The 18,080-nt window shown below is 43.7% G+C and overlaps 1 protein-coding gene across 1 annotated transcript in view; it reads right to left on the minus strand.

Annotated features, from left to right (window-relative positions):
• The window catches only part of LOC105904818 (rho guanine nucleotide exchange factor 26), a 27,360-nt gene extending 18,975 nt beyond the window's left edge, over nt 1-8,385 (minus strand). The window contains exons 1-6 of the mRNA XM_012832753.3: nt 8,123-8,385; nt 6,425-7,763; nt 5,537-5,588; nt 4,884-5,029; nt 1,958-2,014; nt 861-1,021 (exon numbers count right to left, since the gene is read on the minus strand). Of these exons, the coding sequence (XP_012688207.2) occupies nt 861-1,021; nt 1,958-2,014; nt 4,884-5,029; nt 5,537-5,588; nt 6,425-7,678 (1,670 nt within the window). The 5' untranslated portion in view covers nt 7,679-7,763; nt 8,123-8,385. The remainder of the gene's footprint in view (nt 1-860; nt 1,022-1,957; nt 2,015-4,883; nt 5,030-5,536; nt 5,589-6,424; nt 7,764-8,122) is intronic.
• Nucleotides 8,386-18,080: the final 9,695 nt, after the last annotated feature.

The following is an 18,080-nucleotide window of genomic DNA, read 5'->3' on the forward strand; positions in this document are numbered from 1 at the left end:
TTGCATTTACACCTATTTTAGGCCTTTGTGTGTTGGAACCGATTAACACCGTCATCAGTAAAAGCTAATGTTATCTGAGTGTTAGTCATCAGAGTGACTGATCAAGGTCATTTTGAGTAATGACCCCAAAAAACAAGTCTAAACTGATGCTCAGGTTAAGCACAAACATGTGTCCAGCAGTGTACAGTACAAAAGCCCTACAGTAATAATATGTAAATTCCCAGTCAGTGATGGAAGAATGGTAATCAACAATGAGCACTTCCTGTTACCAAAACCGATCAGAGCTCCAGGGCAGCTGTTAAAAACTTGAGTTATTAAACATGCGTGTCCCACTACTCATCCTGCCCAGACACAGGCAGGCATGTGGGGAGATCACACAAGGCAGGGGAGAATCCTCTAGAAGGACACACGCCAACCAAACCAACAACAGCCACCGGAAACATGCCTCGACTGAGCCAGTCTGTGCCGTGCAACCATGCATGCAAAAACAAACTCGCCCACACACAAATACACCTTCTCTCTCCCTCTCTCTCTCTCTCTCTCTCACACACACACACGCGCGCATTCATCCACCACCACCAACAACAACAACATCAACTCTTAATTGCACTGCTTCCAGACCTCCTGACATTCCTGGGCCCTGTTCCACAGTTCCCCTGACGGTGCACATAATGGCCTGTGGCTGCAGCCGGCACTGAGGGCATGAGGCTAAGGATGGGGAAGCAAGGTGCTGTATGCATGGTCTCCGCTAAGGTCACCAAAATCCACCTTGGGAAGATTTCATTGACTGAGGAGAGACGACTTCATAGAGCTGCATAAAAAGGAACGAGTGTGACAGATCAGATCAGAGCAGTGCTTACTTTTTACTGGCCGCGCACACATCCAAGATGTTGGAGAACAGGTGGTGGTTCTCCGTCTTGGTCATGGTCTCGCCGAGTTCTGCCGAGTTCTTGAACATGCGGATCAGGATTTCCAGACTGTGGAGGTAGCTGTGCTCTGAAGAGATCACCTCAAAGATGGTCTTGAGACATAAGAGAACAAGAGAAACTAGAATAAGAAAGGGCCAATGTTTTTGGGGGCCACACGTTCTTGAAATGAAAGGGGATATTGGTGAAGCGGTTCATCTGGAGGTGGATGACGTTAATTAACATACCGAACATAACAGCGTTTTACAGTAAGTACTTACAAACAGGTTGAGCAAAAATGGAAAGAGCAGCTATTTCACTATGCCTAGAACTCAATAACAATTATTTGACTTGTATATTTAGAGTGAACTGGTATGTGTGCCTCAACTATCCCCGATTCCATTTGTCTTGAAACATAAGCTCATGGCTTGCTTTCTGCTCCTTTTCCTGTGCTGTGCTGTGCTGTGCTTGTTTATTTATGCCTTTAATGAGCCATCAACTGAAACTCAGACAAGACATATCTACACAATTCCCAAAAACGGTCAAAGCCCTCTTTCTCGTCCTCTCCTCTGTGTGTGTGTCTGTGTGTGTCTGTGTGTGTCTGTGTGTGTCTGTGTGTGTGTCTGTGTGTGTGTCTGTGTGTGTGTCTGTGTGTGTGTCTGTGTGTGTGTCTGTGTGTGTGTCTGTGTGTGTGTCTGTGTGTGTGTCTGTGTGTGTGTCTGTGTGTGTGTCTGTGTGTGTCTGTGTGTGTCTGTGTGTGTCTGTGTGTCTGTGTCTGTGTGTGTGTGTGTCTGTGTGTGTGTGTGTCTGTGCGTGTGTGTGTCTGTGCGTGTGTGTGTCTGTGTGTGTGTGTGTCTGTGTGTGTGTGTGTGTCTGTGTGTGTGTGTGGCCAGAAAGGGGGGACAAAATAACAGTAACTAGATGGAGATAGAATCAGATAAACCCAGAAAGCATGGCCCTGACCTCTATATACCTTAGTCCGGGTAGATAATCTTGGAATGTGCAACTCTGTGGATATTACGGTGTTTCAGTGAGAGAACTGGGGTTCATACCTCTTGCCTCTTCCGATCCTCTGGGCTTAACCTCTCAGCAGCTCCAGTCTTTTTCACCTGGGACAAAAGCAAGGAAGGAAAGACACACACTCAGTGATTAGGTTAGAGTGCATTACACTTCAAAGGGTCCCAAACAGTCCCATCTTCACCATTTTAGGTCTCATCTATTTGGGTCTAAATCAGAACAGCAGGCTGCTGCTACAGGCTCGTATAAGTCCAGCAGTGTTTAGGTGAGACGTGACAAGGACAACCCGTCTGCTTGGCTCCACTCTAACACAGAGGCATGTCTCATGGCAGGCGGTGGCACTCTGAAAGAGCCTCTCCGCTGGACTGCTCAAAGTGGGGACAGGGTGCACCACACAGGAGTATGGAGGTTTCTCTGCACTAGTGTTAGTAATTTGAGGTTATTATAATATGTAGTAATTTATACACACATACACATATATTTCTATGTGTGTGTGTGTGTGTGTGTGTGTGTGTGTGTGTGTGTGTGTGTGTGTGTGTGTGTGTGTATGTGGGCGTAATGCAATGATTACTTGGTTGGTGAGGGCTTGTAGGCATAGTGAATGGTATATAGAGAGCCGATCAGGTTCCCGAGGCGCATTCTGTTAATTCTTAACCAGCTCAGGCAAACAAGCCCATAAAGGCAGGGCAGCATTTGAGCCTTTCAAAGGAAACCTGTGCTCTTTGTAATCAGCGAAAAAAGTTTCCCCCCAGTTCACATAGGCAATCGGCTTCAAACCAGGATTAAACTGAACACAATTTTCCAGGGGAAATGAGTGTGCAGTGAGGTTCCTGTGGCGGGGTCAGATGACAGGGACACACCTGTATCCAGAACCACTGGATCCTCTGCTCCATGGCCATCAGCTCTGTACAGATGTATTTGTTCAAACCAGCATAAAATAGGCAAGTGTCTCTCTCTCTCTCTCTCTCTCTCTCTCTCTCTCTCTCTCTCTCTCTCTCTCTCTCTCTCTCTCTCTCTCTCTCTCTCTCTCTCTCTCTCTCTCTCTCTCTCTCTCTCTCTCTCTCTCTCTCTCTCTCTCTCTCTCTCTCTCTCTCTCTCTCTCTCTCTCTCTCTCTCTCTCTCTCTCTCTCTCTCTCTCTGAGTCGATTTCTTTTCTTTCAAAACCTTAAATGAAATAAGACTCCAAACTCATTCACACGCAAGAGTCCTGAACAAACGCGAAGAACAAATAAAAGGAACCAGGATGGCAAGTAAGTCAGGAGGCTTGTAAACATCATTAGTGTCCCTGGCAACCCATGTTAGGCCACTGAACTTCAACCTGCGTCTAGGGATTCCTAAGGGCGCTCAGGCAGGTGTGGCTCACACAAGGTGCTGAGAGAAGAAAGCTACACTGCATTGTCTGACTTTTTCTGCTTCATTTCTAGGAAAGGACAATGATTTTCTCAGGAAACAGAAAGTACAACTGCAATTCTGCTCGAGTGCACTCCACAAAAACCGACAAAAGGGGCAAAGGAGGCAGAGCTAGAGTTTTAGGCTGATAGTATGCAAATACACAAACACACAGAGCAGTGGAACCCAGCCAGCTCAGAGAACAAATAATGTAATTCTAGGTCTTATCTTTCATATCAAATCTTGAAGTATTTGAACAATCTGCCGGAATGTTTGTCAAGTCCTAGTCTGACCTCGCCAACCAAATCCATGAAATTGATAACAGAAAAATAAATAATACCAGTCAATTCTGTTTCTTATTCCAAGGACCAGATGGTCAAAGGACCTGCTGTTTGTTTTGAGTTCTATTCTGATTTAGGATATGTGGAAGTTACTCCAGAAGCGGGCACATGAGGAGTTCAAATGTTGAGAGATGATTTATAGGCATATTTCTCAGTTAACACACAGCCTGAAGTCAGAATTAAATCAGTTGTGTAAATAAGTAGTGTTTTTACATTTATGCCCAAACATTTTCTATCAAAACTCCCTCCAACTCTGGGTCCTCCAGGGCCCCAGGTGTGCACACCTGTCACTGCAGAGTGCTCGGAGTTCTGCTTCCTGAGCTGAGAAACTCCAGACCATTCCTCCTGCCAAAACATACAATTTACAGACACTGGAGACCATGGCGCAGAAATCCCAAAAATGTTCCTAGATTTCATCCAGTCTCTGCTCTCTCACTCCCCTACCTTCTCAACCTTCTTGTCCACTCAGGTCTCCCTGCTCTCATACGACTATCTTACAGCCTCTTAGTCATTCTGTATTTACCAGAATTTAACTTGAGTTTCATTCCCAGTTTCTATTCTTTAATCTCTTCTCTCTCTCTCTCTCTCTCTCTCTCTCTCTCTCTCTCTCTCTCTCTCTCTCTCTCTCTCTCTCTCTCTCTCTCTCTCTCTCTCTCTCTCTCTCTCTCTCTCTCTCTCTCTCTCTCTCTCTCTCTCTCTCTCTCTCTCTCTCTCTCTCTCTCTCTCTCTCTCTCTCTCTCTCTCTCTTGTTAGTGTGCAAGTGTACCTCATGCTCAGTCTGACTGGCTTCCAAGAAATTCCTAAAGCTTTGGCAGGAGCCCCTAAACTGCTCCAGATACAAGTAAATAAAAACAAAAGGGAGCGAGCGCAGCACTTAAGTGGAAAATGGCATTACTGACTCCCGCCATTTCAGCCTCAAACTCAGTTACATAATACTGTAATAGGAGTCAGCTTATCCATTAACATTTTACTTTTTTTACTTTCTGGAGGGAATACTTTTCCCCCGGACCGAATGCAGTGCCCTCTCCTCCATTAGTCTCTCCTACTGCCCTGTGTGACAGTAAAGAGAGGTTAGAGCACACTGCCCCACACCACCACACCAGACAGCACCCCCCTCATGCGTCTAAGTGCCCCTTCCAAGTGCTGTGCAGACTCTTTTGCGTGTGTTAATGCATATAAAAGTGCACAAGGTAATGACATCAGCAGCACTGTGCTTTTGTTTTGGGCTTACCACACTGAGCTGACTCCAGGACGTTCGAATGGGCTTGTACTGGACCACAATACGATCGTCAGACTTGGGCTCCCTAGACTCTGCATCCTCGTCAGAGTCGTTGTGCAGGGCTTTCTCCTGGTAGTTCTGGTACAAGACCTCGTCCTCTGAAACAGGCCAGTTACACATGCAGGTAAATACCCCAGAAACCACTAAAGTCATATTTACTTCCGATGGTTAAAATACAGGGACAAATACTGTCACTTCAATCACTTCATCAGAAATCAAATACTCATAAACCTATTTAAAACATTTTGATAGAAGATGTGTTCTTTTTATATATGTAATACATATTTTTGTGTCACTGATCCAATGCCAAGACATTACTTCAAACACATTGATACAACATTCCAACACACATTCCAATATCATTCAGTGGTCCCTCATCATTCCTCTTTTTCCATTTGGTGAGAGATTCAAGCGCTACAACCAGCTGGATGAACAGTGTAGACTGCAGATCCTTTGCATGCCTAAAACGTGTCTACCTGAGGATCAAAGCATTCCTCGGCTCCTATGACAAATGGCCGACAGGGCCACGGGACATTTGCCTCATCCGACCGTTTCCCCTTTTAGACTCAAACAGTATCCCAGAATAAAGCACGAGCAACGCTTACCTTCACTGTCAAACGTCCGCTGCGACGGAATGCCTCTTTTCTTGTCCGGACTCTGCCGACAAAGAGAAACGCACAATTAGTGGGGTCGGATTTTGGATTTGTTTACATCACTGAAGATTTAACTTCCCATGTTGAAAAAGTCTGTCAAATTCATGTATGTGGATTTTTATATAGTATACGATATACGACTTATGACCTCTTTACAGTAACATAGAAAAAATGTTTAATGTATGACCTACGCATTATTCCATTTTAGTATTAGATGTATATTCAAGCTCTTTACCACAGATTTATCAGACAAGTATTGGACCAAGACAAGTGCTTTTGTCAGATCTTTTCCATATGGGTTCCCTCTCTAAACATAAAACCCATAAAATAGGGCTCAACGAGGCCACGTTGCCCACCAACCCAGTGTGCTCCTGCTGCTGTTCTCATAGGGCTGTGACATTCTGAGTGATGGCTAAAGAAGAGGTCATCCTCGCACACCTGCCAGTAACCTCTCACCTTCCTGACCTTTCACTCTGACCTCTCCAAGTGTGACTGTGAGATTTTGACATGTCCAAGTTTAGCCTGCACGTTGGGAAGTGCTTGAGGCACAAAATAAACAACAAGGACTCTTCAGACCCCAAATACCCCACAATAGAAGCCACCCCTGAAGGTCATGAAAGGTTCAATGGCCCAAAAAAAAAACCACAAACCAAAGCACATGCATGTAGAGCTTAAAATGAATCGTGTGAGGTTTATGTTCCCTTTATTTATTAATAGCAGAATAGTCGAGAGACAATGTGCATGTCTACAACTGCTTAATGCATCGTTGCTTATCAACAGAACTCACTACTTATCAGAGCTCTCCATTCAATGAACGAGACTGATGGATGATTTACACACCTTGTTCTTCGGGCTGGATGGATGTTTCCCTGGGCTGGATGGATGTTTCCCCGGGCTGGATGGATGTTTCCCAGGGCTGGATGGGTCTTCAAGCACCCCCCTGAGCACAGGCTGTGAGAGGCGTTTGGCCTTGAGATCAGTAGGGGGCACCTCCAGATCCACCCCGCTCACCACCGCCCGTCTGTAAGACGTGGAGCGCAGCCCTCTCCTGAGCAGCCCGGGGCTCTCCACCCCCTCAGCGCCCTCCTCTCGCTCAGTGGTCGTGGAGAAGAAGGAGCCGGTCTCCACAAGGCTGCGGGCCCGCTGAGCCCGTTTGCCAGGGTCCAGGAGCCCACCGGAGCCCTTGCTCTGAGCACCAAAGTGTCCGGTTTTAGGAGGGCGGATGTCTGATGCCAGCCCCTGGGGGATGAGCTGCTGGGTGCCCATTTTCTGTGCAGCAGGACTCTGGGTGCTCAGGACGACAGAAGGGGGGTGCTTCCCCTCAGACACCGGGGAGGAATTTGGAGGCTGGCGTGGAAGCACCCCACCAGACACCCCATCTTCTGGTGATGGGGTGCGGGGTGTCGGCGGATCAGAGATGGTACTCGGGGTGGAGGACAGGGACATGATGCTGGAGGATGAGCTGCGGGAGGAGGCGGGGAAAGAGGGGGAAGAAGCCCCAGTGTCCTCATGTTGGCATTGAGGCGTGACACTCAGGCTGTGAGGTCTGTATGTCATCCGCATGTGGTCTGGAGAGGATGCCGAATTCCCAAAAACGATCTGGTCACTCTGCGACATGACAGTGAGTGGGCTGGAGAGGTTCTTGTTGTCAGCCCAAGAAGGCTTGACATCCTGACACACAGAGGCCCCGTTTGCCATTCTGGTTGTACCAGCAATGCGGTTTCCATTGCTACCTGTGCAGTGTTTGTCAACCTCATGTTTGTTTTTAGAAAGAGAAAATCTCCCGTTGGATAAATGTCCAATGCTGATGCTTCTTACCACCCGTGTTTTCCGACTTGGTTTGTTTAAGACATGTGTCAGGACCATGGTGCTTCCAGCTGGCGTTGCAACTAGCTTTTCTGCGGGCTGAGTCAGAGTAAACGCACTTTTGTCCTCCACGGGAAAATCCGTCGTATGAACCCCGTCGATCTGGTAACTCAGAGGTCGAGGTTTTAGTTTCAAGTCTCTAGAACCAGTGTTGGGACGTCTCTTCCAAAGCGGAAAGATGTTGTTTGATAAATCCACCTCGTTCCCGTAGTCCATCGTGAGTGGCATTCAGGTGTCACTAAGAAACGACGGTCGACACAGAACCTCACAGAGCAAACATTGCAGTGGCTCGGCGAGATACGATGACTCCAGCCTGTACCGACGAGAGGGTAAAAGTTAAATGAAACTATAGGACAACGACTGAGGTGCTCTGCAACTTTCTCTGGTTACACATTAACGATAAGATCGAGTTGGGTCAGAGGATCAGGTTCTTTCTCATGAGGTTACAAAGAAAGACTGTCATTCTCAGTGGCTGCAAGTTTGAGCAAATTAACTCTCAGTTTGGTTGGACTGATGTAAGTCTACATCCACATAAACATTACTGGGCAGTAAGTAGATCCTCTCGTAGGTGGCATTACGGCAAAAAAAAACTCAACCTAGGCTATCCCGTGGATCACAACGGACTACATATTTTCAAACACTCATCTGCAAACATCTTAAGAAAACACTTACCTTTTCTTGTATACACGGTCAACGCCTAAATTCCGACATAATTGTTCTGTAGGCTATGTTGCGTTGAAGTGTATCTGAACCTGCTGAGGCGAGAAGCTATCCAAATTTAGGACACTATAATCATCCCGTTGTTCTCTGTAGGCTAACTCTGCACAGTCTGGAACACATAAGCATCCCGCGCGTGGCCAAAGCTCAAAATAAAGTAAAACCTGAAGCGGCCACGACTTTTCCAAGTTCAAGTGACGTAACAGGCGCTGCAATCTGGAGGCTCCTGGACTATTGTCAAGCACTCAGAGCTATTAACTCGTCAAGAGAATGGTATGTATTGGTGTGCTATGTGGGCTAAATGTAGACTACCACCTTATTTAGCAATGCCAAAGCAGTTATTCATGCACAATATAATGAAAATTTGGAGATCGGGAAAGTAATTTTCCAACTTTTTTGAACTAGTTACCAACTTTTTATCTTTGAAACTTGAGTATGACAATTGCCCCATCTAGTGGTAGACAAAATTACATCTGACAATAGTATCATAGAACACAGATTACAGCCCTGAACATGATATGGAGATCGACATAAATCAATACATGTATTAGCCAGTTATCTCTTTGAAAACTCATAAACAATGGACAAACAACTGACATTCTGCAACTTAGTAAAAAAAAATGTGCGTAGTCAAAAATATGACATTCTGTGTAAATAAATATTCCTTCAATGTAGAACATATGATGAAATCCATGCCAACTCGTTTGACTATGCAACGTAGTTATAGCTGAACTGTGTGGCAGCCGCCGAATAGTTACATACGTGTAACAGCAAAGTCACAGCTGACGTTCTGACATCTTGCTAACTACCTGTAAACCGCGAGATGGAGACATTATGCAAGTCTTAAACGCGTCCACAGGGGTGGTGTACTGTAGTAGCCCAACCCTCTGTGGAGGGGCGGCTTGGGTTCAAGTTGCAACCTGACCTGAGGTTTTCTAGGCTGTCATGCAGGTTTAGTGCCAACAGAAGCACTTAAATTCTGTTCATAGCACCAACTTCACCAGATCCTCCATTATTTGGATTATTTGGTTTCGAAGATATTTTATTGTGATATTACCTATTTATCCTGCACTTTAAGTGTCCCATTTTCCCCTAAAATATAATAATAATAATAATGTTTTTCTTACAGATATTGTTGTCCCAAAGCATTAGGCCTACATCAACTGCGGTGTAAATACTTTACAGCTTTCTTTCAGATAAGAGCTATATTATCTTTACATTTACCATTTCATAATCCAAACTATTTGTAGCCTTTTCATACATCTGAGTGCTTCAGAGCAATGCGTGCCCTTCTGAGGTAGGGCACATACCTTGCGGGAAAGCAAAGTCCAGACTCCCACACAGTATTGTCTGTACGAGTGTGGTGATGGTCCATCTGCTTGGGGCAGCATGTTTAAAGAGCCCTCCTCAGAGTCTTCCCCACACTCACAGATGCGGCTGCAGGGGGGTTGTATAGGCTCAAAGCAAAGAGGGAGCAAAAACAAAAAAGGACTTTTTTTCCGGAGTTTAAGTTCTCACCAATGATTTTTTTTTAAGGTATGATTTAGGGTGATTTCTACTCCCAAATGTTCTCTGAGTAACTGCTGTGTTGGGTTATATTAGGCCTACAAGTCTTTCTAAGACAGCATTATGTGCTGTTTTGTCATGAAGTATTCCTAGCCGGAGCGTTATTGAGCATCCGTTCTGTATGTAACTGTCCATGTGTTCTCCTTTCATTTAATTGTTAACATCGCAAGTCACTATCCCTCTACACTGCGAATAAGACAGTGTTCTGCATCTGGCTTCTTGGTGTAAGTATGCCATTTGTATTTCAGATGCAAATCAATAAAACCGCTTAAACTTGATAAAGCTAAATTAAAAAAGCATCATAAAATGGGTATTTAGCTGTCCTCCAATGTTACAACCGTATTCACTACTGTTTTTATGTGTCCTTTTGGTGGTAAGGTCATTGGAGAGGGAGCATCACATCATTACATAGTCACCATGCTGAATATATTGGCTCCCTTGCTCACTTTGCACAGACCCACTCCTCTCTTATAATTGCACCAAGCACATTTGCCAGCCAAAGTGATGTTATTTTCAGCCAAAGTGCTGCTAGCTGTGGCTTGAGATATAACTAGAAAAGTTTGAATGCATCTTCACAGTATTCCCATCACTCAGTAGCCTCACTCCAACCGCTCTTGTCCTCTCACGCTGTCTCAAGTACAGCCGGCCCCCACGATGCCTGATGCCAGCCTCTGCTGTTGTTATAGAAACAAGCCCTGTTATGGCAAAAAAGAGTGTTTAAAAACTATTTTTGGTTACACTTCAGAGGTACTGATGACTGGAAGGGGCTCAAGTTTGTCAAAAGGGAATGTGTGTATCTGTGTGTGTGTGTGTGTGTGTGACCCATAGAGATTGTGTAGGTGTAACTCCCACAGAGAGTTAGGGGTCTGTTGCTCCATGTCATGCTTATTATATTGTCAGCAGTTCAGTGGGTGATTTATTTTAAACTAAATCAATTTTTTGCACAGATATTTTCTTCAGTGCATGTCCTAATACTATATGTGGTCTTTCATCTTATATCCACTGCTCCTTTCACCCAAATCACAGACATCTGTCGTATTTTCCAACCTGGATTAAAACTATTGTCTGTATTTTCCCTTCGTATGTGTGATACTTAGGAAATTGTTGTCTGGTGACATTGTCTAGTCATTGTACTCGAACATGTTATGTGAAACAGATACAGTTCCTCTGTTTCACCAGAGGAAACTGCCATCTCCTTTGTGTGAAGTAAGTACAAAAAAAAATCCCCATTTAAGAGGAAGTTGTTTGGCAGACACAGAAGTGAAAAGAACAAGCCCAACAGGATTTGCCTTTGAATAATCTTTGAATTAATTTGATCCCCATGCACGTTATTAGGATTAGGTTACAGACGGTCTCTGAGGCCACACGGGGGACCAGTTCTATATCAGGCATTGTTTCAGTGGAGAAGAGGAAGGAGAACTCCCGTCTGTGTGTTTTGGATTCTGGACATTGTAGGCCTATTGCTTTCCTATTGAGTCTGTGCATCCAGATCATTTGAATGCCATGACTGTATATAACTGACCATGAGGGTTTTGGTGGAGATTATTGAGTGGCAATGCCAGTAGACCTGCCGATGATGACCGCAAGGAACGAGAGGGAGTGTAGGTCTGAAGGAGGTCTATGATGTAAGCAGGGGAAACATTACAAAGAGCTTTAAATGTCATTAATACGATTTTAAAGTTAATTTGTTGTTATACAGGGAGCCACGGTAATTGAATCAGCAGGGGTGTGACACGATCAGTGGACGTTGAGTGTGTAATAAACCGTGCTGCAGTGTTCTGGATGAGTTGGAGCCAGTGAATGAGTTTGTTAGGGATGCCTACCAGGATCGCATTGCAGTAGTCAATGCATGATGTGACCAGAGCATTGACTAGTACTTCCGTAGAGTGCAGTGTTAACGAAGGGCACAGTCTTGAGCAATCCAAGAGACATTGTTAATATGGCTGGAGAAGGAAAGAGTACTGTCCAAGATGACAGTCAGAGTAGAAGTGGCGTTAGTGGATACATAAAGCTTTGTTTCATCAGCAAAGCAGTGAAAATTACGATACCATAGTGCCGAAAAATGTTGCCAGGTGTGGCCAATAGATAGAAGTGGCCCTAACTCTGAACCCTGTGGAACTCCATGATTAACTATGGAATTTTCTGACCGATAATGCTGTATTTGTACAAACTGTGTCCTGTCTGCCAGATAGTGGGCAAACCACTGATAAACATTAACACAGTCTCTAACGCTAGTTAGACGATCCATAAAGAGCTGATGGGATATAGTATTGAACACAGTACTGAGGCCAAGGAGAATTAGGATAGAGAGCAGACCAGAATCAGCCACACTCTTTGGCTTAACTTGGGCTGTTTCAGTGCTGTGTTTTCATTATTGATTCATTATTGTTTTTCAGGTGATCCTGGACCCGAGGTGTCTCTATCCTCTCAAGGCCTTTTGATATACATGGTAGGTTGGAGATAGGTCGATAATTATTGTAGTCATCAGGATCCAATCCAGGCTTTTTTAGTGCTGGTCTGATGATGGCAGTTTTTAATGAAGGGGGGATGTGCCAGTGGTATGAAAAGTGTTAATTATTGAGGTTATCAGAGGGGCAATAGAGGGCAGGCATGCCTTAATTAAGCTTGTTGGAACAGGATCTAGCTGACTGGTGGAGGAACTGCACTTAGTGATGAGATCCAAGATCTGACTTTCTGCTGAATTTACAAAATTCATTACTTTGTGGAGTATTCAGGGAGCATGGTTCATTTTGCTCAGAAATTCAGCAAATCAATTGTTGATTAATTATCTCAATTTTAGAGTTGAAAAAAATAGCTCTAGTGTTTTCTTCTCCTACACTGATGATTTTTGAATAATATGAAGTTTTTACAACAGAAAGGCCATTTTTGTACTTAAGGATGTGATCAGAATACCTATCTTTATGCACAGTAAGACCAGTCTTTTTTGACAACCGCTCCAGATGCCGACCCATGGACTTTATCTTGTGGAGGTCAGATGTATACCAAGGTGCAGTATGGACAAATGAAATGTCTTGAGACATCACAGTTCTAGCGACTAAAATATCGGACTTTTTTTATTCACCAGATTGTGGCTATCAAATCCTTAGGCAATCAATGTGTTTACTTAAGATGGCTTCATGGTTGTTGTGAAAACACTTGTAATCCCTAATCGGTAAAGATAGATATGGTTAGCTTCAGCTCTCCTTGTGAAGTTAATTATGCATCTTGAAGTCTGTTATTTTTCGCTGGTAGCAGAGGGATAGCAACAGACATATTGTAGAGTTCTAATGGGTCTATGGTCTATACAGAGACGACATACACATGCATTTGAATGAACATAATTGAATGTGGGGTCTCTCAGGCTGTTATTTAACTACCATGGGTGTTATCTTGGGTGTTCCCCCATTGTTTCTGTCATAGGGTTTTTCTTTTTAAAACCGGAACTTGAAAAAATGCTTATCCACTGCATACAAAATTATGACAGTCACTCCCACACTCTGTTCAGGTCTTTAGAGGTATCACAGGAAGGGCATATGGATTGGCATATGCCATACATGTATTACCCTTAGCGATCTTGCCCCTACAGTTGAAAGTGTAAGTCTATCTGCAGTCTATTGCTCTTCCTGTGAACCAAAATGTAGGTGAAGTTGGTTATTTTTGGTAATTACCTACCAAATAATGAAGATGGTATTTTAACAACTAAATATTTTGGAACTGTAGATACGGTGAATATTTGTGTATTGAATTTGGAATGCTGGAATTTAGTTTTCAGTCAAAATATACAACCCCAATAAGTTGCAGTGCATAAATATTCAAGCATTGTTATTGCCGGTGTGTTTATTTGTTTGTCTTGAGTCCAAAAAATTCAAGCATCATAAATACTGTGGGATTTTTTTCAATTTGTGTCAAATTGCAATGCAGAAAAGTTGTTATTGCAATGTTTTTATTCAACATGGCATTTTGCATTGAGGACATTTGGCACTGTTATACTTCCATAGGAGGCCTTATGAATTATTAAATACTGACCACAAAACTAGTTTATTTAATTAGGGATCCCCCAGGCTCCTGACAATGTCATGACAAAAAGTTGTATTTTTTATTTTCGTATGGCTACATTTGCATAGCAGCATTAACACATGACATATAGAAGAATAGACAAAGTGGAAAGACAGTCTCAAATAATTCCATGTGTGATTTATCCACCCAATCTGTTTTTATGGAATGTGTTGTTAAGGTGCTATTTTTTCATGTACTTCTTTTATTATTTGGCCTGAAATCCAATTATTGAAGTTTGAGACTCTGTGTTTGCAATGATGATTCATGACCCTCTTATGAGAAAGAGCAGAGAGGACAAAGTGATTACTGATTGAAATATGGCGCTTTTCTCACCAGAGATACACTGCATTTCAAATCCAGCCAAACCTTTCCTATATTTTATCCTGTCTGTATAGGACTCAACCAGATCTGTTGTCATAGACTCAATAATGCCTTTGATACCTCAGTTATGTACCGATACCCTCTATCTTGTTTCCAAAAAGAACAATTTAATAAAAAGGTTTCATTTTTCGGGCAAACCCTTCACTCTCTAGAGTAACACCCTTTTCACACTTTATTTTCTCTGTGGCAGCCAATGCAGTAGTGATTTCATATCTATTACCCATCATATACCTGTCAATCATGGTGGATGCATATGACAGTGACCGGCAGCTGTGTGTTGTTTAAAATAGACTGTATATGAAACACTGAATCGAGATTGTCATACTTCACAAAGTAGAGAGAACGAGAAAACAGTAGAACAATATGGACATATCATAGCAACGGGAGTTTTTTTTACAGAGGGGAAGCAGGAAATAGAGGAAGCTTTCATGATCCAAAAGTGAGAGACAGTCGAATTATGGAGAGCAAAAAATAATTCTTGAGAAATTTCAGCATCCACTATCTGAAATTAATATTCTATTCTACACAGTTGTATTGACCCCTACATACAGTATATGTTCTATTCTACTGAACAAAGGGACCTCACAGAGTCTCCAGCACTTCTCTTGATCATTATGCCATGGCTCACTCTTATAACGCAACGGTAAAGGGCTACACCTGTCCGTTAATGTTTTAAAAAGCAACACAGACAACCACTGCTTCTTAGGCTGAGCATGGTCAAAGCTGTGAAGAGGACTGATATGTAGCCCACACTGCAAGAGTGGAGGTTTGAGGTTGCATTTGACGTTCATATAACCTACCCTCTCTCTCTCTCTCTCTCTCTCTCACGTACACACACACACACACACACACACACACACACACACACACACACACACACACACACACACACACACACACACACACACACACACACACACACACTGCCTGTACTCTGAAAGCACATAGCATGACTGAGCCCTCCCAATACATGTGTAACATATGACATCATCCTGCTCCAAATGCTCCCCAGGTAAAGGAAGGCGGAGTGACGTCATGGCAGCTGGGGCAGGATGCTGTGAAAGGAGTTTGGACAGAGACTTCTGTGAGAGACTCTTCACTGAGAATGACAAGGTGCCCGTGTTTACTCCACCTAATCTGTCATGCCATTCTTCTGAAATCTGTTGACCCTGTCACCCTGGTAGCTCTGGGGGTGGCTGACCAAGAGCAGGAATGTGGTGGCCACTGGGGTGTGAGAAGAATATAATGAGAGGGTGTCACCAACTTGGTCAAGTGGATAAATAACTGATTTAGACAAAGCTTGACACGGTAGGCTTTTGAGCATGTGAATGTGTGAACGTGTGTTTGTATGTGTGTGTCTGTGTGTGCTGTGGTAGGCTTTTGAGCATGTGAATGTGTGAACGTGTGTTTGTATGTGTGTGTCTGTGTGTGCTTATTTCAAAGAGAGAGCAAAATTAGCCATTCTTGTCTGATTAGGAATAATCAAAATAACTGAGAATTTCCTGTCTTATTGCCACACACAAACACACACACACACACACACACATACATACACATTAGCAGAGAGAGAGAGAGTGAATGTCCATTCAGTGTTGAGCAGCTGTTGCTAGGCAACAGCAGCACACCTCTGTTCAAAAGATCAGATCTCCCTTCTAAAAAAATTGGTCTAATGACACAAACAAAGAGCCAACCAGAAACAGGGCCGGATTAAGAACACTAAGGGCCCTGGGGCTACACCTTTTCAAAGGGCTCCCTCAACATTATCACGCAATATTTTCAGGCATCTAGGAAATGCACCAATTTGCAACCACAATGAAATGTTACATCCTGACTATCCCATCCTTAACATAGCACCGCAAATGCAGCATTTCATCAATGACAGCCGTTTAAGTACGGCAGTTTAAGTCATTCCATGACAACTCAGCTACACAAATTGTTAATAACTAGATGAGAGAAAAAGATAATTCAGTCCAATCAAATCTTATGAGTCTGATAGTTGCAGAAAATAGTGGTTTACACCGATGCATGCACCATAGGATTACATTGTGTAGCCGTTTCGTGGTTGCTGGTTATAGCATTCTGACTCTGACTCAATACTGGACTGATTTTGATCATTTTTGTCCCAAGAGAAAATAGGGCCCAGGTTAAAAAAAATCCTTTTATGATATAAGTACTCCCAGCCTACCCACACATGAACAAGGAATGGGCTACAAATTTACACCTAACCAAAGTAGCATAGGTCTACTCTTCTGTCAACCAGGGCCCTGCCAGCCTACTGCTCCTGGGGCTTAACCCCCCTTTAGCCCCATTGTTAATCCGACCTTTGACCCAAAAGGCCACATGAGGACGTGCAGAATAACACAGAAATCAACTATCTTTGGGCTTGGGAATTAGTCCTTGTTCATTTCCATCTTTCCATCTTAAATCAAATTTGTGGCTGGAGCCATTTCTGAAAGACACAAAGTTTGCATATGCCCTCCATAAAAGCATGCGATGACAAGTTGCACTAATTGAGGGGGAGGTCAAACCTGTGTAAACTTTTGTTAAAGCCTAGACCCCCCACATTCCTTTCACTGTGGGATAATGCGGTTGCCTCGACCTGTCCAACCGTTCCACAATGCAAACATGCTCCTGTTGGCCCGCTATGGTTTTGTCAGTGGGCAGGGTGGGACCGGCTCCACTGTGGGATCATTGATGGGAACGCCAGGAGACGCAGCCCAAATAAATCCCGATCTGTGGGTTAGTCCAAGTTGTCTACGCATTTGTGGAAAACGTGTAAGAATTTCATCTGAATGTGGGTGGCAACTATTCATGTGTAGATTTACCAAACCAAAAACAGCAAGAGTAAGTTCGGCCTTTATGAAATTGTGGGAGAGAAGGCCTTGTCAGCATTGCCTCTCAACAGGATTATATCAAAACAAACTGAAACAAACTGCCTGTGTGTGTGTGTGTGTGTGTGTGTGTGTGTGTGTGTGTGTGTGTGTGTGTGACAGGAAGTATTTGCATTTTACATGCTCAACTGCTCACTGCTCTTTGTTACTATGTACAGTGTTCTAACAAAGGCCAATAAAATGTTCCAACCCCTATGAAATCCAATTGCACTCATGCGGCACACAGTATTATGTAAAGGTGTAATCAGTGCAGCCCCTCCCACCGCCCACAGCGTGATTAATCAGACCTCACTGGTTATTTTAGCTTGAGCTCACTCCATCATCACTCACTCCAGTGGGATGAGAGCTTCTTTGTGAAGTGATATCCTTGTTCTGAATGATCTAAGTAACTGTGAGGTTCACATGCTTATTCTCTCTATCCCACTCTCTCTGTCTCCATCTCTCTCGCTCTCTCTCTCTCTCTCTCTCTCTCTCTCTCTCTCTCTCTCTTCTCTCTCACACACACACACACCCACACACACCCACACACACAAGTTTCAGTGTTTGTTCTCACTTCCTTTTGAAGCCTCAGACCTTGGGTGCAGAGGGTTAGGGCCAAGCAAAGGCAGGTTAAAGGTTGACCACATAAAACCTCTTCCCTAGGCTTTAACCGCTCATAAAGGCACCAAATCAGCAGTTTGTCACCCACTGACAGAGAGTGAAACCTGAGACACTGCCCTGAAGCCTCAACTCACTGAGTACATAAGCTCTGCTGCTGGCCAAGCCACGGCCAGAGAACAATTTAACTGTTTTGTATGTGATACATGAGAAACTATTGTTTCAATATAAACCACTTTACACAAACAGACATCATGGAAGTAGTGCCAAATGTTGTGGCCTGTACAGAAGACTTTCTGTGGCCTCCATTTGGATTATTTGAACGCAAATGAAGGGCCCCCGGATTATTCACTTTCACCTCTCCCCCAACTCTTGATACCCCTGACACACACACACTTATATACACTCACAAACAAACACAC

This window comes from Clupea harengus, chromosome 9, assembly GCF_900700415.2.
Source record: "Clupea harengus chromosome 9, Ch_v2.0.2, whole genome shotgun sequence".
Taxonomy (NCBI): Eukaryota; Metazoa; Chordata; class Actinopteri; order Clupeiformes; family Clupeidae; genus Clupea; species Clupea harengus.